Here is a 21587-nt window from a genome sequence, read left to right as displayed (position 1 = left end):
ATAAATAATAATAATTTCGCAAGTGCGCTTATTTTTTAACATTCTAAATAATTTCACAAACTTGAATATCAACCAAAATACAAACATTTCCCGAGTAGCGTTACAAATAACACTACAACATTACATATTATATATTATTATGTATTATTTATATTATTACGATATTCTTGTGTTTGTACTATTGTTTTAAATAAACTGTTGCCCGCGGCTTCGCTTTTCGTGGTACAAGCAATTTGTTACAATACTCACACATGTTACATTTTTAATATAGATCCATCTATAGGAATTTAGGATTTCAGATCCGTATTAATATGGTATCGATATTTCACTGCGGTTTAAAGTAGCCTATAAAACTCATAAATCACGCACACAATTAGCCTATAAATATCATAAAACAGCGACGTAAAATAAAGACAAACTAACAAACAAAAATACGTAAGGAACTACAAAATGAATATATTTTTTTCTAAATAATTTCCGTTATCTAAAAAGCATGTATAAACAAGTATCTTCCCCTCCGCCGTACGTTCGCACTCCCCTGTGCATCCATGAGAAAAAACTGCAATGGTTGTATCTAAATCCAAGTTTAAGAAGTATACACACTGGGCTAAGTTTGTCTGTTACATTACTTATTATCTTAGTATGAACTCACAATTTTTTTTAAATGTAGTCATGAATTTAACAATGGATAAACAATAATCTATAAGAGCTTTGACCTTTTAGAAAAATTGTGAATCTCAGGAAAATGAAGTAAATATCATATTATTTACAATCATTACAATCAATTGACAACATACTTCTCCAGGAGTAACATCGATTCAAATTTGCGAACCCAATACAGAAAGTAGGAATCCGAACTGTCGCTTACAATACCTACTCAAGACTTTCTCCTGACAATGTATTTAAATTTTAAACTTGTTATGTTCAATGACCGTACCGCAGGAACGAGCTATTGAAACTGTTAGTGGACGTTTAAATAGGTGGAGTCGTCATGCTATACAACAATTTCAATCAGTAAGTCGGCCGCAACTGTTGTAATTAAGGCACCATAACTTTCTTAAAGCAATGTTTCAATTAAAATATTCCATTTTATTAATTTGTATGCTCCTACATATTTGTCATAGCAGACATGGTAAGTCTTTTTTCTATGATATATGTTTTAAAAATGTTGTATGCTGATATTTAAAATTACATTACTTACAGGCCAAATATCAAACAAGGACCACAGCTATGAAAAAATCAATTTTGTCATCCCTATAGAAGTTTGGAAACAAGCACTCAACCCAACTCCTGTACTAAAATCGCCTGTCACTATAGTATTGCCTGTTCACATTGCGGATGATAGTGACGGCGATATTGATGAAGACGTTGATAATGAAGTATTAGAAGATGCAGAAGACCCGATTGAACCTACACCTGCTCAAGACCCGATCGGATCGATACCTGAAGAACCAATTAGCGATATACCTGTGACATCCATAGCGCCGATAGTTGCTGATGTTACACAGAAGCCAATAATACAAAATGAGGCTACACAGTCACCTATTCAAGGTGTAAACGGTACAGTAATAAGGTTTCCATGTCGGTGCAATTCTGAACAATGTGGCTGTTGTACTGGTGCTCTATTACAGCGATTCAGAATGAAAGTCTGTGGAAACATATCATTTATTCCTGAAGATTTCGTATTTGACGTCAGATTGAGTGTGAATAACAATACAGTTGTACGTCGCAGAGTTTCTGGTAATTTCTTTTTCATTCTTAATTTAACATTTTAATTACTTCCAAATAGAAAAATAAAATAAAAAGAGTCCAGTGTTAAAGCTTTAATTAAATTGTAGTAATATTATGATGTAGACTAAAACTACTGGCGATTTATTGTTTATTATTATATAAAAAAAACTAAATGTAGAAGTTGTGACAAATAATGTATAATGGTAGCGAGAAGTAATTTTTTGTACATATTTTATTGCCAGCTAGCGACCCACCCCCAATATGCATTAACCCAAGAAGAGCACCGTTTGTGCGAGTTTGCGCTGAAATAAGCAATATACGTATCAGGAATGGAAATGCATTTGCTTGTTTGGATATTAATGCTGATATAGCTGGTTTCACGATTTATTCAGCTTCGTTCAGATGTTTCGGGTAAATAAATTTATTAATATTGTTCATATTTTTTAAAATATAATATTATTCGAAAATGTATTGACTCTTTGCGTTTTATACAGACTTGGTACTTCTGGAGTACAAACTGGCTTAAAGCCTAAGCCTACATCATCAGGACCGAAACCTATTAATTTATTTGGGAGCAATAACAATCAACAAGAAGGAACTATCTTTGATGCAGCGAGTGGACTCTTCGGCGGTGGTTCTGATGGTCCATTAGATGCTATTGGTGATGCCCTGGGTGACTTTTTTGATGGCAGAAATTTGAATTAAATTGATGTAGGGTTAAGATTATTTATTAAATTATTAATGTTAGGTATAAAATCTCAATATTTATTAAAGTTTCTATTGTTGTTTATTTTGTTTTTGATTTAATAATGTACTACATTGTGAAAGTTGGTTAAACCCGATTAATATGTTTCGCTTCTTCGATAAAACCTGTTCAAATCTCTTCAAGTGCACAGACTCGAGCCTTATTCACACAACAGGCTTACTCACAAGTTCGCGCCATTCTGTGTTTTAATATTATAATGGTTAAAATTCCGTTTTTCGTGATCGTGACAGTGACCCTGTTTTTTCGAGCAACAGGAAATATAGCCGGTAAGTATCAAATTATTTTTAGAGATGCATTGAAAAATATATTTTCCAATTGTGAATTATTAAAATTATTCACTATATTATTGTAATAATAATGCTTAATTGCAGATAATGAACCTTTTAATATAACTAATTTGAATATTCAAGAATCGGAATGGCCTGATAACTCATCATTGGTGTCGAGATTAAAGATGGGTAATTTTTCGGTTTTATCTCACTTCGCTCGGCAAGAACAAGACGATGGACAAAATGGATCCACAACTTCTTCGAATAGGCGGTGTACTTGTTCTTTAGGTGTATGCAAGTGTTGCACTGGATATGTTTTAGATCTATTCAAGCAGAAGGCTTGTATGAAAGTTACATATCATCCTGGGGATTTTGCATTTGACGTTGCTATGTCTATGAATGATAGAATTCTATACGAGAATTCCATGTCAGGTATAATTCAATTATAATATGTATTTAAATATGTGTGTAATTAGTACGTAAAATTTATGAATACATAGATAATATATGAATTTCAGGTAAAAATCCACGTCCTATATGTATAAATCCACCACGCATGCCGAATTTAAAGATATGTGCCCGGTTTTACAACGTATTTTTCCCTGGCAGAAACTTTCACTTCTGTTTGGCTATGACCGGAAAATGGAGAGCTTTAGAGCTGTTCAATTTGGTCTTTGACTGCTTAAGGTATGACACATTTTTACTACATGAATAATATTGAAATAGGAAATTCTTTCGCTAGTTTGTGGTTAATCTTGTTTAATTATCTTTTTACGGCGAAAGTTATCGTTTCGCTTAAACTTTTATTTGTGAAAAAGGATGACGTGGAAATGTTTAAAAAAACTAGTTATTACTGAGTATATTGTTATAAAATGCTTTATATACAATCAATTAATTGATATTGACAAATAAATGCGATTAATCAAATTTTAGAATGGGAGCAAATGGGATAGCAATGATACGACCAGAAGAAAACGGTGGGTTGCCCATTCCTAATCCACAAGGAGGGGTCGATGCTGTGATAGATGCCGGCGAAGACGATATAGAAGAATACGATGAACAAAATATAGTTCGGTCACTGCTTGAGATATTCGATCGTTAATTCTAAGACATATTATACACTTTAATTAAATTTCATATCTTATCGTAGAGATAGTCTGCACAAACATTAAATTATTTATTCATAATTAGATTGTGTTTTAATTTTAACAGATCATGTACAATATTGTTAAAGCAGTTAACGTTGCGTGAAGATTGGGTGCACACAGCTCACTTGCACGAATGGAAAACGTGATAAGTATATAATTTATACCTCGTTATCTTCTTGTGTCTCTCGATAAACTGAGAAAATGGTCGGGCATGATATTGAAAATGGCTATTTAATGATGACCAGTGGTGGTGCGTCTACATGCGCAGGAGTTTCTCTAGAAAGTCCCGCAAGTCAGTTGCGTTCGAGCAGAGCACATCTTGCATACAAATCGACAACGATCCTTTATATCTGTTTGATTTGACGTAACATGTCCACCTACCTATGTCCCGTCATTTGATTTGTATACTTTGAGAAAGCAAGTAAGTTTGAAACCTTATATCCGCGATAATATATACTATAATATAGCACAATGAAAGAGATCGTTTTGTTTTTGTTTGTGGCCAGCTGCAGTGTAACCTCATCATTAGGCAAGTATATCATATTGAATTTAATGAGAATTTTTATTCATCAGTTGCATTTTAAATAATTACTTGTGAAAATTATTTTAGGTCATGGAAAAAGTATTGGTTTGTGGAACAATGATGACAACGTTATGGATGTTACTGATTTCTCTGTTTATTATGATTTAAATACAAATGAGGTAATACTAATACTAATTTGTTAACATAACAGATATAGTTACCTAGTTCTAACAGATAACTCTCTGTAATGTTAATCATGAGAGTTTGCACAAAATTTGGACAAAATATTTGTTTATATTTTTTAGACAATACGACGGATGATGCCAAGACCCTGGTACAAACCTGGATGGTTCATACGTCTTCCGTTTATGGGTGGCCCCTGCCAATGTAAAGAGTTGAAATGTACCTGCTGTACTGGAATTAGACTACAAGCGTTTAACTATGATAGACGCAGTAAGTACCATCTAAATAACAGCAATGAAACGCTAAATGACAGGCTTACGAATATAAAGTAAAATATAGTATAGTAAATATGTTACTATGTATCAAATCGTCTGTGCTTTTGAATGATTTTGTTAAAGTTTATGTTTAAGACTTTTTTGCACTGATATGTTTTGAATTGGGAGTAATTTAAAATCTAGCAATGAATGTAAACATTATTATGCGGGTAGCTTGTACTTTGCTCTACTTTTTAAATCGCAAATTTATTTATAATAATAATAGACATAAAATGTTTACAGATTATGCCAACCAGTAAGACAAAATATAGTTTGTACAAATTATCGTACATTACTTAAGAGAAAAGATCATGTAAAACTCAACATTACAATATACATAGATTCACACGTAATATCAAATGATTTTTATTCTTACAGCATGTACCATTATAGAGTATGAACCCGAAGATTCGATGTTCACGATGGAAGTCCAAATGAGCAACGTCACTGTGTATCAAAGAATGTTCTCAGGTATGTCACAGATGCCCTAATTGAACAAGACATTAGGATGACATAGTTACATATTATGTATCCGTTTCCGAACCGTTACGAATCGATTTAGTTTTTTAAGGTCATATGTTAGCCTTTCCCTCCTAATATGCAGAATTTTATTGTTGTTATTGTTATATAAAATGACTAACATAACATACACAATGACGTAGGCACCCTTCCATGCAAAACTTTCGTGTAATTTTAAATTTACAACATTATTGTTTTTTTCCACTACCTATTACAAAACAAAGTCTTCTGACGACTGTGCCGATTGTCTGTTAGGAATGAACTCATAAAACTACCCTTTTTCATTCTGTTATCACAAATAGATAATGTGGCTCTCGACAAAGGTTTCAGTAGGTATACAATTTGTAAAGTTTTCAACTACACGGTCGGAGTCAGGGGCGATAAGCTAGTTTTAGGGGTGCCAATAAAAAATTTAAAATGTTTAATCGCAATGCCATATATGTAAATGGGTTCTGTAAACGGAAAATCACCGTAATATTTCCATGTTTAAGATAAAAGAGTAATTCCCATGTAGATATGAGTACCAAATGTTTTTCATGCCTATTGATGCTCTCCTCACGAAAAAGTGGGTGTCCCGTGCGTAAAACAAACTAGTTAGGACGGTTAGCTATAATCATAGTAATCTGAATAATAAGTCTCAAGTCCCAACCCAACGCATATTCGCAGATAGTATATCAAAATCCATCAGATAGTATATAAACATCACAAGCAAAAAAACGAACGAAACAAAGAAACGTTAAAATACTGCAAATTATAGTAATTTTACCCCAATTAAGTGTAATAAATCATCTTCATTTTCTACAATTAAATAATTTTACACTCCATCATTTTTTTTAAAATGTAATTCTATTAATAGATATATATAGTACAGTTTTGATGAGATATAACGACTTAATAGTTGATCACTTGAAAGTTATCAGAGCTATACAGTCCAAGAATTCCATGAATCACATGAAAGTTGTGTTTTTACTTTAATTATCATCGATCGAGTTAGTATTAACAGTTATGTTTAGATATTATTTTTATAAAAAATGCAATAGCGTTTGAATTTAGACTCTATTGACTATATATTGTTTTAATATACCTTCGGTATATTGAAATAAGTACTATTACTATTATTACTTATTTACTAGCTGCACCCGGCAAACGCTATTCTGCCTTACTCTTATCATTTAGGGGTATGAAAAATAGATTTTGGCCGATTCTCATAGATAACGGATAAGCACAAAAAATTTCATCAAAATATGTCAAGCCGTTTCGGAGGAGTATGGCAACGGAAACTGTGACACTTGTGAGAATTTTATGTATTAGATATTAAAGGATTGACACAGAACATAGATTTAGTGTGTGATTTAGCTGGCATAAACGTTTATTTATCGTTAATGGTTATCTGATTTATAAAAAATAAACATAACAATATATAAAATATTTCACTGATACTATCAAAGCATGCTTTTAATGTTTTTACGTATATTTATTGTGTAAGTGCTGAATACATATACAAACCCAAGACTCCCGTGTAGAGCACTTTGGGTTATGATGGATCATGGACTGCTATTCGAATAGTTGTACTACTGACTCAACTACACTGAGTTCCGTCGCACCGGTTTTAATGGTCACGGGAGTAGTCTTATGTTATCTGTGGTCGTGGGAGTATAGTCTTATGTTATCTGTGGTTGCGGGTATATTATTCATTGTTAATATTCGATATTTTTTTTACAGCTCGTAATGCGCCGCCCTTCTGTATTCCTATCCCTGTGCCCTATTTACCGCCGGGTCTAGTTGATATGTGCATAAGACTCTTCGATATATCAGTTGTGGATCAAAAGTTCCATGTGTGCATGGATATGGATACACGGATTGACAAAGCGCCCGTTTTGGTATGTATATTGAATAGTGTTTCCTGTAAAATGCATGCTAAAATAGCTAAACTCTGTATGTAACTAATGTCAGTAATATTATAAATATGAAAGTTTGTTTGTTTGGATGTTTGTCCGTCAATCACGCTGCAACTACTGAACGGATTTTAATGAAATTTGGTATACAGACAGAGTATAGCTTGTGTGATAGGATACTTCTTATCCCGATTAAATGCTCTCTTGGGATAAACGGGAATCTCGTTATCCGGGCGGGGCCGGGATGAGCGTCGAGTAAATAATAATTTTAACGTCGTTATTACAGTAGGCATAGTATAGTATTATGTTATCTGTGGCATAGTAAGTACTTTTCAACTAATGCGACTTCAGACGAATAAATGAATAATCCAACTATCTTATCTCATATAGCAATTTTAGGAAAAAAAACCTGTATTATTACTTATTTTTAAACATACCGCTTATTACATAACTTCTAGATTCTTCATTGGGATTGTATGGACATGGGCCCAGGTGGAATCGGTTTGTCAAAACCATCAAACAATAATAACATCGCATCTGTATCCACCGGTGAAGCCACTACTACACCGGAGCCGCCGCAAATTGATAGCGACGTGTTTGATCCCGTCAACGCAGACAGAGAAACAACAACAAATGCAGTATTCCGGAATAGCATTAAATATATATAATTAATATTTCCTGTGTTTTATTTCATGATAACTCATTTTTATTTTAACTAAATTGGTCTTTATTATACATACACTGTTGTGGTATTAACTCGTAACAAATCTCGTAGACATTGTATACCTTTCGCATGAACAGAAATTAATATATAATACAGAATGTCAATGATTAATAATTTAGTTTTCAACATTTTAAATTACAAGTGGCAACTGGCATTGGCGGGAGAGATAATAGCTCGTAGCCAATCTATAATCTAGCAAATCTAATTTTATACAAATTATAGGCCACCTTAAAAACGATCTGATGAATGATTATCGCATTATTCATTATAATTGGATAAAAAAATGCAATAAATTAGTATTCATGGAAACTGCATAATATTGTTTCTGTGGTTTAGCTCAATAAAACTCGCAACACTTGACTTACGCAGTGTGCGTCCATAGATATTAAGTAGTACTTCTATAATTTGTTTACAAATTACTACAACATTTTGAGAGAAAGCAAAGAAAATTATACCCACGTTTTGTAATTTTTCTTGGTCTACTATACAAAACTAGCACATGCAATAAAATATTATTGTTATCTTAATTAAGAGTTTCCCAGTTATATTATTTTTATAACACCACTGATTTCTATTAACCATTGCAACTTACTCAGAGGCTTTAGTTCCACAAAGAGTACAGGTTTAGTACTTTAGTAGGGCTAACGACACAAAAGGGACGGAAGTTAGTGTACCTGTACCAGAAACATTGTTATATAATACAAGCCTCCAGTTCGATTTGAACATCTGAAGAAGGTAAGAAATATTTTTTAATGGTAAACATTATTTCTCGACCCTGCTCCACCCGATAGAGGGACGTACCATAGACGCATAGTTGTACAAGGATCTTTTGGCGCTTAAATAAAACTGCCAGAGAGACGTAGGTCTGAAATAGGCCGAAACCTAACCGATGAAAAATTCTCAAATGCATGATGAAGTTGTGATTGCGTTATTATTAACTTATGTAGGTAGTTTAAGTTATTCGAAATAAATAAGTGAAGTTATTGCAATAGAGTAACATCATAACCGCATCAAACAACAGACTTCTTCTTCTTCTTTTTCTTCTTCTTCTTTATTAAATGGCAACTCCCTATTCCACTGAGGACGGATTCTGCCAGTGCCACGTTTTGTACAGATAATCAGAGGATTTTATTGTCGTGTTATTATGAGCTAGTATTAAGCAAACTCTGTGCTAAAGAAAAATCACGGGTGAGATGTACTGCTTTGAATTGACGATCTGACATAGAGCTATATAACCTGACAAAAAATAAATACCAGTTATAGACAACACAAAACATCACAAAAGCTTAACACAAATAATATAATGAGTTAAAGCGGGGAATTTGTCAAAATTTTAAGTTATTTAAGTTAATGAATTTTGATAAAATTAGTAGGCAGAGGGACATCAGGGGGGAGAATGTCCAGAAGTGGAGAACGTAGTTTAGGACACTCAAAAAATAAATGATCATAGCTACCCTAGTCAACAACACACTAAGCAATCTCCCATTAATTAAATGACGTTTTGTAAGAGAACGGCACAGTAGTTTCTAATTTCACCAAGCGCCAAATCATCTTTCAAGTATATAAATTACTTATGATATACATTCATTTGTGTTGAAATTGAACACTGACAGAGCCATTAAATCTTAAAAAAAAAATACACTGACAGATATCTGACAAGTGACAACTGACAAGTGACAAGTTACTATTAATTTTATGCGGTGCGAACTGCAGGGTGCTATATTTTAATATTGAGGTTTTTAGTCTTATTTAATTTCAATTCAATTCCGTTGTTAATACCTTCCTGAAGTTATTTAATGAGAAAATATTGTATAGTACTATATCTTTTAACAATAATATGATTTAGCATTGCTGTGCATTGCTATTCGAGTGAAGGTGATTACTTTAGGAATATTTTCCACTTCGTTTACCGTTTCTCATTATTTTCCGAGTGTAATAATGGGTGATAGCGATGATTATTATTATGGTGACGGGTTAGTAAAATAAGCTTGCACGATGTGTGTAACATGGCTTTGTGTGTGCAAGTTCAAATTCGTAACATATTACTGTATTCTGTGTCATTCTGTTAATGTTAGAAACAATGCTTACAAAATTGGAGCACCGGTACGCTTAGTGTAAAATATTTGCTTAGAGATATTGAAAAATCTTACTTCTCCTTCATGCATTTGCCAACTTGTATATTAAATATTAATCTTTTATATAATATTTGCATCGAAATATTGAGAAATCTCACTTCTACCACATGCATTTGCCAATTTGTGTATAAAACATTCATATTTTATGAAACATTTCTTGCACTATACACATACCTATCTATTTATTTCTTAAATGTATTTAATATAGACATATTTATAGATATTGGACTCACTCAAAGAAACATTTTTATAATTATAATAGCTTTGCAATCAAGGATATTTTTAATTAGTTGAAACAAGACAAATTAATTGGACCTTTGTGTAAAATCTGTTTATCTAAGTTTGTTTTTGTTGTACTATGTCTGAAACATATTTTGTTTCTGATTTGAAAAGATATTGCAAACCAGTGCATAAACACTATAAATAAGAAGAAAAACCAAATGATTTTCTAAAAAATAAATTGATTTATACCGATTTATCTACTGATACAGTTTGTTTGACACTAATTTTATTAAAATCTAATTTCTTATCCTTATATATAGAGTCATGGATTCTCTAGGAACAGCCCCGGAGGTCACCTATAATTGGGTAGACATAACAAGTGATTTTTTTAAGCACATTCAAGGTACAACCATTTGAACAATTTTATTGATTTCTGTTTATACAACTTTTCAATATGTACTTACAAGGTTTCTTTTCTAGATCTGCAGTTAGGTGAATTGCTTCATGATGGTCACCTCTTTGGACTGTTTGAGGCTATGTCCGCAATTGAGATGATGGACCCCAAGATGGATGCCGGCATGATGTGCAATAGGGGCAATCCAAAACCTTTGAATTTTCAACAGGCTGTTGCGGTTAGTTTCACCTGTTACAAATTTTTTATCAAATTCACAGTCCTGATTATTTACTATAAATTAGGTCCTGAATGCCCTAATGGGGTATGTGACAAATAATATACATTGGTTTCAGTCATTGATTTTTTTTTTATGAACAAGTAGGTGGTCAGCCTTCTGTGTTCTGCCAGACCAATCTTTTTGTGCATCCCCACTGGCTAGAGGCTTTTTTTAACTATAGTAACATTTAATTGAACAACTTTCTGTCATTCAAAAAAAAGTCTATTTAAAGCTTGCGGTATTGACTCGGACTTATAACATTTTATCATTTTTCAGTGCGGCAAGTTGAAAATTGATGACCTTGAACCCAGTGAGTTGATAGGCATAATAGATGCAACCATGGCTTGCATTGTCTCCTGGCTGGAAGGCCATTCTCTTGCACAGACAGTTTTTACGAACCTATACCTCCATCAACCATACTCTATCCCAAACAAGACATTAAAGGCTTATTGTATAGCTGTGTATAAATTACTGGACTGCATTAGAGATTGTATTAACAAGTAAGTGCATTTTGAATTTCATATTCTGTCTCAGTCTTAGTTTAACGGTTTGTCAGCATTTAAAGATTGCAATTCATCATAAAATTGAATTAGCTCTAGAAAAAATGTTTTCAATGTAGTAAATATCACATTGGTAGTGTAGCAGAGATTTTTCCACATGAGTCCTTGCTTAAAGTAGGACTATAGTGAAACAGTTGTGCAATATAATTTTGAATCTTATATTTGAAGAAATGCCAAGCCACAAAAATTTTGCATATTTGTTTATTTTTATCTCGATAAAGATAACATTTGTGGTTAATCAATTTGTTGAAACATTGTTTTTTTTGCAATACATGCAGAGACATCAAATCCATATCCAGTTAAGAGCTCCTACTAGTACACGCACATTTAAATGTTTGTCCCCGTTTTATAGAGCTCAAGTATTTGAGGAAGAGGATTTCCTCCCAGTTGGATACGGTTATAGACTTGGGTCTAACCCTCAGTCTGGTAACTCTTATGATGCTAGTCTAGAGGTCACAGAGCAGAAATGTATTGCCATGCTGAGAGAACAGGAAGAGGAATTGAATAAGAAGGCTAAGAGTATTGAAGATGAGGTATGATATATAGTTTATTTTACGACTTTTTTACTATGGTAAAAAAGTAATCAATAATTGAAAAATGCACATAAGTTTACAGATTAGCTCAGGGATGTTGGATACTAGCCCTTTTATGCGGAGACATATTTTAATAGAAGTTTAATAAATATACACAATATTTTGGACTAAATAAATGAAACCAATTACATATTTTTATTTATTTATTTTCAGGCTAACAATGGCTGGGCAGCTCTTGCAGCTCGCATAAGGTTCACTAGAATGTTCTATCAAGCTCTTCTATTGATAACGAAACGCGACTCTCAGTCTGGCGCAGATTGCGTCGCATTGTTGAATGGATGCTCTGATATGATGAAAGTTATCATAAAAACAGCTGGAAAAGGAACTCAGCCTGTAGAAAATTGTGAGTTTCTAAAGTTTTCTAGTTATAAGTTAGTAAGAAACTGGTTTGAAAAGAGTCAAGTATTTAAAAAAAGTAAAATTGGAAGTATATTAAATTTTTCCTTGTATCACTGATTTCTCAGTTTGACACTTTATCCTATAAAATTATGTCCTTGTCAATTTTCGTGTATATTTCAGCTGATGCACCAAATCCAATGGGATTTGAGCCGATGATTAACCAACGCTTACTGCCTCCTACGTTTCCGCGTTATACCAGAATCAAGCCACGACCGGAGGCTTTGCAATATTTCGACGAGCTCGTCACAAGATTGCGTCACGCTTGGAAAATCACTTCTTGTACCAATTTCCATACTGCTTTGGTAAGAATTGTTAAACTATATATTCATATAATTTTTTTTTTCTGTTTTCCATGGACGACAAATGTAACTGTTATTAAAATAAGTAAGATGAAGATAGCGCTTATAGGCTTAATTAACGAATCTTTAAAATCTAAATCATATCCTTAATATTATTGTAATTATCTGAATCCTTCCTGAACCGATTGTAATTAAATTTGGTATGTAGATAGCTGGACAACTGAAATAACATATAGGCAACTTTTTATCGGGATATTTCGACAGGATACGGACTAACGCAGGTGAAAACGCGGGGCGCAGTAATGTCATAATAATTTAGAAGAAAATGCTTCTTACTTGTAATATTAAATCGTAATTTGATAGAATAACATAATTCAAAGTTAGAATATAATATTTTCCAGGATTTCTTCATGGAATTCAGCCGTCAACGCGCCTGTATTCTCTCGCGATCAGCGCTTCAGTTACTATACTTGAGCCCTTCGCCCGCATCAATGGCGTCTATGGCCCAAGGTGCTTTAAACACGCCTACTGGGCAGACGAGACCACATCACGTGTTCATAGAGATCTTGAGGGATTCTGTTAAGTGTTTTGTCAACCCACCAGCGTTGACGGCTAAATCGGGAACTGGTGCACCTCCTGTGAGTAAAATCCTATCCCTATTTATTTTACTTGTATTACCATTAATAATATTTTCTTATCGCTCAGTCTGGCTCCCCCCGTGTTGTTATGGAAATAAAATAAAAATGGAGCTTTTTTCATAACTTTATATCAAACAACTTTTTTACCCTTGACAAATAAGACATTAATTAATCCCTATTATTAATATTATAAATGAGAAAGTAACTCTGTCTGTCTGTTACGCTTTCACGTCTAAACCACCGATTTTGATGAAATTTCGTATGAAGATGGAACTGAACTTGGGAAAGGACATAGGATACTTTTTTTCGCGAAAAATGGGGTAAAAGGGGTTGAAATAGGGGATGAAAGAGATATAAGCGAATTCCATTCAATTTCATTCAAATCATTTCATTCCAATCAATTTGCGGGTGAAGACGAAGAAGGCCATAATTTACTTTAACTAGCTTAATATATAACTAACTTACTAATTTTAACAAAATTAAAGACTGCCAATAACAAAAAACTATTAATTCCCCGCAGGCCCGCGAGTTCGTAGAGAACTTCCTGGCGCGCTGCGTGCGGCCGTTCGCCGTGCTGCTGCAGGTGTGCGGCCACAACCGCGCGCGCCAACGCGACAAGCTCGCCATGTTGCTCGACGAGTTCGCCGCTTTGCAAGAAGAGGTCGGTTTCACATATATAATTGTGGTTTTGATTTTATTTAAAATAAGACTTTTTAAAGGAATAGAAAAAATATGTGATAGTAATTGAAACCCAGAAGGTTACTGTTATTAAACTATTATACAACAACACATCATGACATCTGCTAACCCACACTTGGCCAGCATGGTGGATTGTGGCCTGAAACCTCATAGGAGGCCTGTGTCCCAGCAGTAGGAACATATATGAGCTGATGATGAAAAACATTAAATTTGAGGGTACTTCAGTTTTAAATGTGATGTACTAGCTGGAATCGATAACTTTGTCCACTTGAGCGATGTGTGTGGTTTAATGTATAATTTTGCACAGCATTGGTTAATGGTTATGACGTGATTAATAAGCATTCCTTTATTCTATCTATAGTTTTCTTCTATAAATGGGTTGACCAGCAAATACTTTTCTGGATATGCTTTTAATTTACATTAATTCACACTTTCTTCAAATGACAAAAGAGGACCTTGTATCTATTAATTATCTATTAGGCTACTTATTATCTCTTAAAATGTTATCAGGATCATATACATATAGTAATAAATATTTTTTTAGAAATTTTAAATTTATTAAATAAAGGAATTATTTTTCTAGGCGGAAAGTGTAGATGCGTTAGTGAGTGGTGCGGCGGGTACTGCGCCGCGGGCGTGCTTTGGGACTTGGATACTTTACCACGTATTGCGAGTTATGATAGCTTATCTACTATCCGGTCTGGAGCTCGAGCTGTACAGTGTACACGAATATCATTATATATTCTGGTGAGTCTAATTTGTATCATGCGATTGTAGAAAATAGTTTTCTATGAATATATATAGCAAGACGGGCGATTATCGATTCATACTAGGCGCATGAGCAAACAGTAATGTTAATATTATACAAAACTTCATGTTCATTTAAATGTATTAATTTTAAGTTATGAGATCAAAGTGTCAACTTCGATATTTGCAACAATAATTTTCTTGCCTCTAGAAGGTTTTGGTGTTTTATTGAGTTTACATTTTCCAATCATTTTGATACATGTATTCGCATAATACACTGTATTCTTGACATAGTTGTTCCTTATATTTAGCACTCATCATTATTTTATTTTTTATATTTAATGTATAAATTTTAGTTGCAATAATCGCGATGGTTATAATGTGATACGGTCATCAAATATCAAATAAACAAAACTTTGTGTCTACTGATTACGCCGGTTTAAATTATTGTGTATATGAATTAAAAAAAAAAAACGAAAAAAATATATACCTAGTTGTTGGGAATTAATGTTTGATTTTATTCAAAATCATACATTAATACTCCATCTTTTCACACAGGCGCATTTATTCGTATTATATATTTATTTCAGGTATTTATACGAGTTCCTGTACGGCTGGTTGGTATCAGCCCTCGGCCGAGCTGAAGGCCTCTCTGGCGAGGCCGGAAGGCGTTGTGAAAAGAAAAGTGGCGCCCGAAAGCTGAAGAAACGTGCTCGTCCTTACGCTAGAGAGGGTCTCTTGTGCCAAGTACTGCAAAACATGTGCGGGGGGTACTATAAGGTATTATGCCTCAAAGGGGGCATACACTGTATATGCCCCTTTTGGAATATTTTCTTTGTTTCTACCTCTATGTTTGTATATAACCAACTAGTTAAGTCTCGATTTAGACCAACTTTGAATGGACAGATTTAATTCAAACTCTGTACTTAGAAAAATTGTAACTTAACTATACTTTTAAGTTTTAAGAAAATTTTTTACTTTTTAGATGATTCTGTTCCTAAACTTTTTGTATCATTTTTTTTTTTTATTTTTTTCAATACATTTATTTGACTATATACATAATATAATGTAAAACATAAATTCCTATTTTTCACATATTATATAATTACGTATGTATCCATTTGCACGCTTTAAAGGATGATAATAAAAACATAGTCTCTAACAATAAGTTATTCCACCAAATTGCAGGCGCTCGTGGCGTTCAAGTTACAAGGCAAGATCCGGCAGCCGCAGTCGCAGTTCGACAACGAGGCGGTGCGCTACAAGCACCGGTTCGCGCCGCTGTCCGTGCTCACGCCGCCGCAGGTGCACTACCACGAGTTCTGCGAAATGACGCAACCGTTACAGTGAGTGCGAATAAATAATAAATAAATTCTTTATTTTAGAGTAACAAGGACCCAATATCAGTTAAAAATCGTGCATTTTTTTTGGCGTACGGTATAGACACAAAAAGTTTTAACTAAATTTTTTTGCAGACGGTACATGTCAAACGTTTCTACAGATACCGTTTAATAGAAATTGTTGTAAGTTACATATTTGTATTACAAAAGTGTTGACACCGCCGCAAGTACAGTAAGTGCTGGTATAATTATGCATTTTTTTGCGGACGGTAAAGACATCACTTTTTTTGCTGACGGTAAATGTCAAACACATAAAAAGATACCGTTTTATAATTTTTTTCAATGTCATAGCGGGCAACTGAGCTGGTGGTTCGCCTGATGGTAAGCGAGCACCACCTACCATGAGCATTCGCAGAGGTGCCTTCGCAAGTGCGCTGCTCGCTTTTATGGTGGTAATGAATAAGGAAAGGGTTGACCACTGGAAAGAAGGAATGGAATGGGAAGGGTGAGGAAAAGGAAACAGGCTTCCGGCTACACCACTCGCCATTCGTGGCAGTACATAGCATATTTATTTATTATTCCAGGTATGAAAATCCAGTAATTTTGTACTTTGGTGGCTGCAAGCATTTTCAACAAGCAAGGAATCTCCTGGAGACGATCACAACACCCGATCAAGAGGTTATATTTATTTAAAATATTCTATTACATTTAATATGACACTCCAAACATAATCAAAATCAATAACCACTCAAACTTGACATATACGCAAATTTCCCAAACGTTAAATTCTGTATTTACCAAATTCAACTTTATTGTAAACCATTACGGTAACAATTCATAAAACAAAGTATAGCTTGCATTGTTAATTATTTATATATTTTCAGGTCACGGATCTATTAAAAGTGGCAAAAACGAATTTCATAGTTTTAAAGCTACTAGCAGATGGGCACAAGAAAGACTCCACAACACAACCGGAATTCGATTTCTCTGTGCATAGACATTTTCCTATAATCAAATTGGTTTAATAATAATCGTATTTTATTGACAGAAACTAGTCCTGAATTTGTGTATGAGATATATGAAATATACGTGTTTTGCAAGTGTATTTGGTTTTATTAATCATTTATTGTAATTTATTTATTATTTTGGTGATGTGTAATGTCTTATAAATCAAATTTTAAAAGATTTTCACGTCATGAGATTAAAACATGTAAATTTATACAATTATTCAAATTAATTAGAGGTCAAGGTAATTGAAATTTTCTTCAATATGTTTGTCTTACATCTATGATATATTTAATAATAGGCAAAGTGATTGCCCATCATCACTTGGTTACAGTGTGTCTATGGTAATGCTAATGGTAAGCTATGGTATGGCTACTAGGGTATCTACGTTCACGCACGATTTGTTACGTCAATTTCTTCACATCTTATTCTAGAGAAACTGCGTGTGTGATTGTGTTCGTAAGTGTGTGTGTGTGTGTGTGTGTGTGTGTGTTTTTTAGGACGTTTGCTTGTATATAAGTTAAGATGTATCAAACGTTTTATATGTGTACAATTCGTACCAGGATGTAAATGAAGTTTTTGGAAGAAATTGGACTAAATGTAAAAAATAAAACTCGAAATGTTAATATAGTTACTTTATTGAAGTGTATAAATATTATTAAGCGAAATATTCTTTGTATGTCATAATAATGTCTATTCTGAATCGTTTGATCTACACTGATCTTACCACCACTACAATACAACGATAGCAATGACTCATTGGTATTTTAATTTTAAAATTACACAATAAAATAACTTATCTTTGGTAATTGTTTAAATTATAGAAATGATAACATAATACACATATTTATACATTTATACATATACATATTTAAATATATATAAAATAAGACGTTCTTCTGTGGTTGACGTTGATTGAACAATTAATATAACATTTGTTTTGCATTTTCTTACATACTGAACGATTATATTAACGTTTTCAAATAATAAGATTAAATTATGATAAAATACGTCATACTGAATAATTCTATTGATTTCTGGCCATGTGTAAACGATTCAAATGTGCTACTGCATATTTCTTATTGTTTTCAAAGCCGAAAAACGGTAGGTTTGTTTGCTTGGTTTAATTGCAAGGGTAATATAATTGCTTTTGTCCATTTATATAACTTTTGTAGTTCTTTATGTTTTTCTCTATTAATATACTTTCATAAATCGATTAAAAGTAACAAATTTAGTTTTCTTCTTCATCATCTGAATCGGCATCCGAGACGTCGGTATAGCAATCGTGTTCGATAGCGTTAACGTTCAAGAAATCCATTGCTTGCGGTCCTGAAAGATAATATCTTCTATTATCCGAATATGTTAATAACTACAGTATAAAGAACAGCATGCAGCCCTACGACCCGTTTGATCACTTTTATTAAAAAAAGACATTAAAACCTGCACGCGACAGCCACTAAATAGTGTCCCGAGTTGCTAACAAAATGGCGCATGTAACTCGGGCTTGTGCGTTGCTCTAGATTGGGCTGTCTAAACGTCTTCGTTATAATTTTATACTTTGGTAGAAATTTGAAAGGGACAAATTTTTTTCGAAGTAATGTAGAGTTAGCTGCAGTCAGAATTTATTTAAGCAAGTTCGTTTCATTGTGGATTGTTTGTTAATCTAGTCAAATTTTAAGTGCCTGTACACCTTTGCTTTGTTATTCACATAGGATAAATAGGATCAATCACCTTCAGTGTATACGACGCTTGCTCCAAAGTCCTGCACGGGTGTAGGTGTTATTGGACGGTCTACCTTAATTACAGCTGTCGCATTCTCTTCTTTTTCTCCTTCTTCATCACTTTCTATTATTATTTCAATTTCTTCGCAGTCCTCAACCTAGAAAGAAATGTATAAATTGGATTATACTTTTACAAGTTATTATATTTTTGTACAACAGATTTGTTATTAGTAAGTATCAAGATTATGACGAAGCCATAAACAATTCGTGCCAAAGTTCTTAGTTAAGTTAATTATGTCCGTGGAATATTAATGATTAGGTATAATACAATACATGGTTTACTTCAAAATAAAGATTTACTGCGAATAACAACTAACGGTTGGTTTGGATGCGATTCAACCCGGGATGGAAACAAAATAAATTCAAGTCTATGTCACCTAAGAATAATCTACCTTATGGTATAGTCCAGATATTTGAGACGATTCTCTTCAAATTATCAAAAATTAAAATCTTCACTATCTCAGTGTAATAACATTAACAACAAACCGGCAAATCAAGGGACTGCTGTTTATTTCTGAATTCTTGTCGAAGTTGAGCTGATGTTGGCGTGGGGGCCACTTTGCTGTGGCACGGAGATGGCGTACCGCGACTGCTGCAGCCTTCGTTCACTTGATACCCTACTTCCAGGTTTAGCGCTAAATTGGGGTTGCCGGCAAACCTTCGCTTGCGGAGTTGACAACCAGATTCTTCCTCCATTTTGGAACTGAAATTCATTCAAGTACTTTTATTCAGAGATGTCCTACATAGAAGATTAGTTATCTGTTCGTAATAAGAAACATCACACTAACGATTTTTGTTTTTTTTTTTTTTTAAGTAGGGAAATCTTGCATAGATACCCACGGCCTCCGGAGATAAAGCCGTGGGTTATGTCGGATTCCTACCGACGTCGAGCCACTTAAGTGAAGGGGCCACGGGAGCTGGTTAAAATTCGTCCGCGACCCCCACACTAACGATAGATAAAGTCAATTAATAAAACGTTCCGTAGGACGGAAGGCTGATCATCTAGGGCCAAGGCAAAATGTGAATTAGACATTATGAAAAGTTTCGTAAGTGTATTAGAAAATAATGATTCTATAAATTACGACAGCGATTTTTAACTTTGCGCTTAATGCATTACAAAGGGGTCTTTGTATTCGATCAAATGTGATTGGGTCATCATTATATTAACACATATTGCACGTGTTTATCAACCATTTTACAGAATAATAATAAAATATTTTTACTATGATTTTTCGTGGGTCTGTCTGTGGCATCATAGCTCCCAAACGGGTCGGTTGTTGAATTTAGTGCGAGTGTTCTTATTTCTTATACATTTTTAATGAATATCGTTTGAGTCGTTTAAGGATCATCAGATGTTTTCTAGTTGATGAGGGGACTCACTTTCTTATTTCACAACTCCTTCAATATATCATAACAACTAAAATATATTAGTCTTAGTCAAATTTCATATTCAAAATGGCCGACAACACGAAATGGGGTGGTTTTTTATTTTAAATTTAATACCTAAATAAAAGTGAATCGCCAAAAGTTTAAAATTCCACGGCTCGGCCAATTCGGGTAATTTTTTCAAATTTTTGTTGAGAGTCATGCAAGGTTTTTATGGAAAGAAGAGACGTACTACGGGCACGGGACGTAGGACGGCACCACCAAACTGGGGCGCACCACAAGTGTTATGAAATTTAATGTGTATTTGTTACCTAGGTCGTAAAGTATTTTTGTCCCCTTCGTGATATAGGTGTCCTGACAGAACAATGTTTATCGGGTTAGACAGTTATTTTATATTAATTTAATTTATTATTCTGATAATATATTATTCTGAAGACAGCTCGTATGTCGTTTTTGTTATAAACCTCAAATCTTTGGTCGATTAATTGACGGTCCACATACATATAACACATATGTATGGCTCATGCTAGTTTTGCAATTTTGGAAAGGTAAATATGGGTTAGGGAAACTTTAACACGGTATCAAAAGAATTATTTTATCGAACGATCGAATATAATCATCATAGGCTCGTTTGGTTCGACACCTCACTTTGTTTTACTACGCCTTAATTCACAAAAAATATTTTTTTTTAATAACACTACTAGCTAACAATACGTACTCGACACAACGTTTACTAACGGTAAACGTATTTGTTAGCATTTTGAAATCCTTGCAAGAGTTGTCCTATATTGAACGCTTGTATCTCTAAATATAATGCTATGTTATCAAGACAATGTCATGAGTCACCCAAAAAAAGTAACGCCTTTTCGTAAAAAATACAGTTTTTCCATCAGAAAAAAATCACCTTAACTAAATTTGGTGCACAAGTAAAAATATTATCACAAATCTGTTGAACCCACTCCAGTTAACAACAAACTCACTAGGTAACTAACTATATCACTCTAACCCACATTGGTCACGACTAGACCAAGGACTCGAAT

General features: G+C 33.7%; 4 protein-coding genes across 6 annotated transcripts; 3 read left to right on the top strand and 1 right to left on the bottom strand.

Annotated features, from left to right (window-relative positions):
- Positions 1 to 974: 974 nt before the first annotated feature.
- LOC119829371 lies at positions 975 to 3956 on the top strand. Its single transcript, XM_038351840.1, has 8 exons — positions 975 to 1132; positions 1204 to 1740; positions 1974 to 2142; positions 2226 to 2431; positions 2566 to 2763; positions 2869 to 3198; positions 3285 to 3453; positions 3700 to 3956. Exons 1-8 carry the CDS (start codon positions 1066 to 1068, stop codon positions 3866 to 3868), a joined length of 1845 nt encoding a protein of 614 aa, XP_038207768.1. The 5' UTR covers positions 975 to 1065; the 3' UTR covers positions 3869 to 3956.
- Positions 3957 to 4148: 192 nt separating this feature from the next.
- LOC119829793 lies at positions 4149 to 8022 on the top strand. The gene is made up of 6 exons (XM_038352503.1): positions 4149 to 4443; positions 4525 to 4616; positions 4743 to 4890; positions 5313 to 5405; positions 7176 to 7333; positions 7807 to 8022. The coding sequence occupies exons 1-6, from the start codon at positions 4386 to 4388 to the stop codon at positions 8014 to 8016; spliced, it is 759 nt and encodes a 252-aa protein (XP_038208431.1). The 5' UTR covers positions 4149 to 4385; the 3' UTR covers positions 8017 to 8022.
- Positions 8023 to 9778: 1756 nt separating this feature from the next.
- LOC119829792 (N-alpha-acetyltransferase 35, NatC auxiliary subunit) lies at positions 9779 to 17480 on the top strand. Of its 2 annotated transcripts, none has more exons than XM_038352501.1 (14): positions 9779 to 9947; positions 10750 to 10832; positions 10910 to 11061; positions 11377 to 11600; positions 12013 to 12193; positions 12407 to 12596; positions 12773 to 12954; positions 13353 to 13589; positions 14110 to 14250; positions 14872 to 15035; positions 15626 to 15815; positions 16224 to 16381; positions 16960 to 17053; positions 17260 to 17480. In XM_038352501.1, the coding sequence occupies exons 2-14, from the start codon at positions 10754 to 10756 to the stop codon at positions 17398 to 17400; spliced, it is 2133 nt and encodes a 710-aa protein (XP_038208429.1). In that variant the 5' UTR covers positions 9779 to 9947; positions 10750 to 10753; the 3' UTR covers positions 17401 to 17480. The 2 variants fall into 2 exon arrangements, with proteins under 2 accessions (XP_038208429.1, XP_038208428.1); XM_038352500.1 differs by having other exon boundaries at positions 9779 to 10045.
- Positions 17481 to 18528: 1048 nt separating this feature from the next.
- LOC119829634 lies at positions 18529 to 21587 on the bottom strand. Of its 2 annotated transcripts, none has more exons than XM_038352249.1 (4): positions 21452 to 21587; positions 19648 to 19864; positions 19112 to 19259; positions 18529 to 18709 (listed from the first exon to the last, which is right to left on the bottom strand). In XM_038352249.1, exons 2-4 carry the CDS (start codon positions 19855 to 19857, stop codon positions 18612 to 18614), a joined length of 456 nt encoding a protein of 151 aa, XP_038208177.1. In that variant the 5' UTR covers positions 19858 to 19864; positions 21452 to 21587; the 3' UTR covers positions 18529 to 18611. The 2 variants fall into 2 exon arrangements, with proteins under 2 accessions (XP_038208177.1, XP_038208176.1); XM_038352248.1 differs by lacking the exon at positions 21452 to 21587 and adding an exon at positions 21266 to 21416.

Source organism: Zerene cesonia, chromosome 10 (genome assembly GCF_012273895.1).
Source record: "Zerene cesonia ecotype Mississippi chromosome 10, Zerene_cesonia_1.1, whole genome shotgun sequence".
NCBI classification, from domain to species: Eukaryota; Metazoa; Arthropoda; class Insecta; order Lepidoptera; family Pieridae; genus Zerene; species Zerene cesonia.
Note: the sequence above shows the minus strand (reverse complement) of the source record. Positions and strands in the feature narration are given on the sequence as shown.

Excerpts from the sequence above, each read along its gene's own strand:
- LOC119829371 (XM_038351840.1), top strand. The coding sequence starts at position 1,066 with ATGTTTCAATTAAAATATTCCATTTTATTAATTTGTATGCTCCTACAT. Across the intron at positions 1,741-1,973 it reads TGTACGTCGCAGAGTTTCTG|CTAGCGACCCACCCCCAATA; the intron begins GTAATTTCTTTT and ends TTTTATTGCCAG. Across the intron at positions 2,143-2,225 it reads GCTTCGTTCAGATGTTTCGG|ACTTGGTACTTCTGGAGTAC; the intron begins GTAAATAAATTT and ends CGTTTTATACAG.
- LOC119829634 (XM_038352248.1), bottom strand. The coding sequence starts at position 21,306 with ATGCTAACAAATACGTTTACCGTTAGTAAACGTTGTGTCGA. Across the intron at positions 19,260-19,647 it reads AGCAGTCCCTTGATTTGCCG|GTTGAGGACTGCGAAGAAAT; the intron begins GTTTGTTGTTAA and ends ATTTCTTTCTAG. Across the intron at positions 18,710-19,111 it reads AAGCGTCGTATACACTGAAG|GACCGCAAGCAATGGATTTC; the intron begins GTGATTGATCCT and ends ATTATCTTTCAG.
- LOC119829792 (XM_038352500.1), top strand. The coding sequence starts at position 10,011 with ATGGGTGATAGCGATGATTATTATTATGGTGACGG. Across the intron at positions 15,816-16,223 it reads TGTGCGGGGGGTACTATAAG|GCGCTCGTGGCGTTCAAGTT; the intron begins GTATTATGCCTC and ends ACCAAATTGCAG. Across the intron at positions 16,382-16,959 it reads GAAATGACGCAACCGTTACA|GTATGAAAATCCAGTAATTT; the intron begins GTGAGTGCGAAT and ends TTATTATTCCAG.
- LOC119829793 (XM_038352503.1), top strand. The coding sequence starts at position 4,386 with ATGAAAGAGATCGTTTTGTTTTTGTTTGTGGCCAGCTGCAGTGTAACC. Across the intron at positions 4,617-4,742 it reads ATGATTTAAATACAAATGAG|ACAATACGACGGATGATGCC; the intron begins GTAATACTAATA and ends TATATTTTTTAG. Across the intron at positions 4,891-5,312 it reads GTTTAACTATGATAGACGCA|CATGTACCATTATAGAGTAT; the intron begins GTAAGTACCATC and ends TTATTCTTACAG.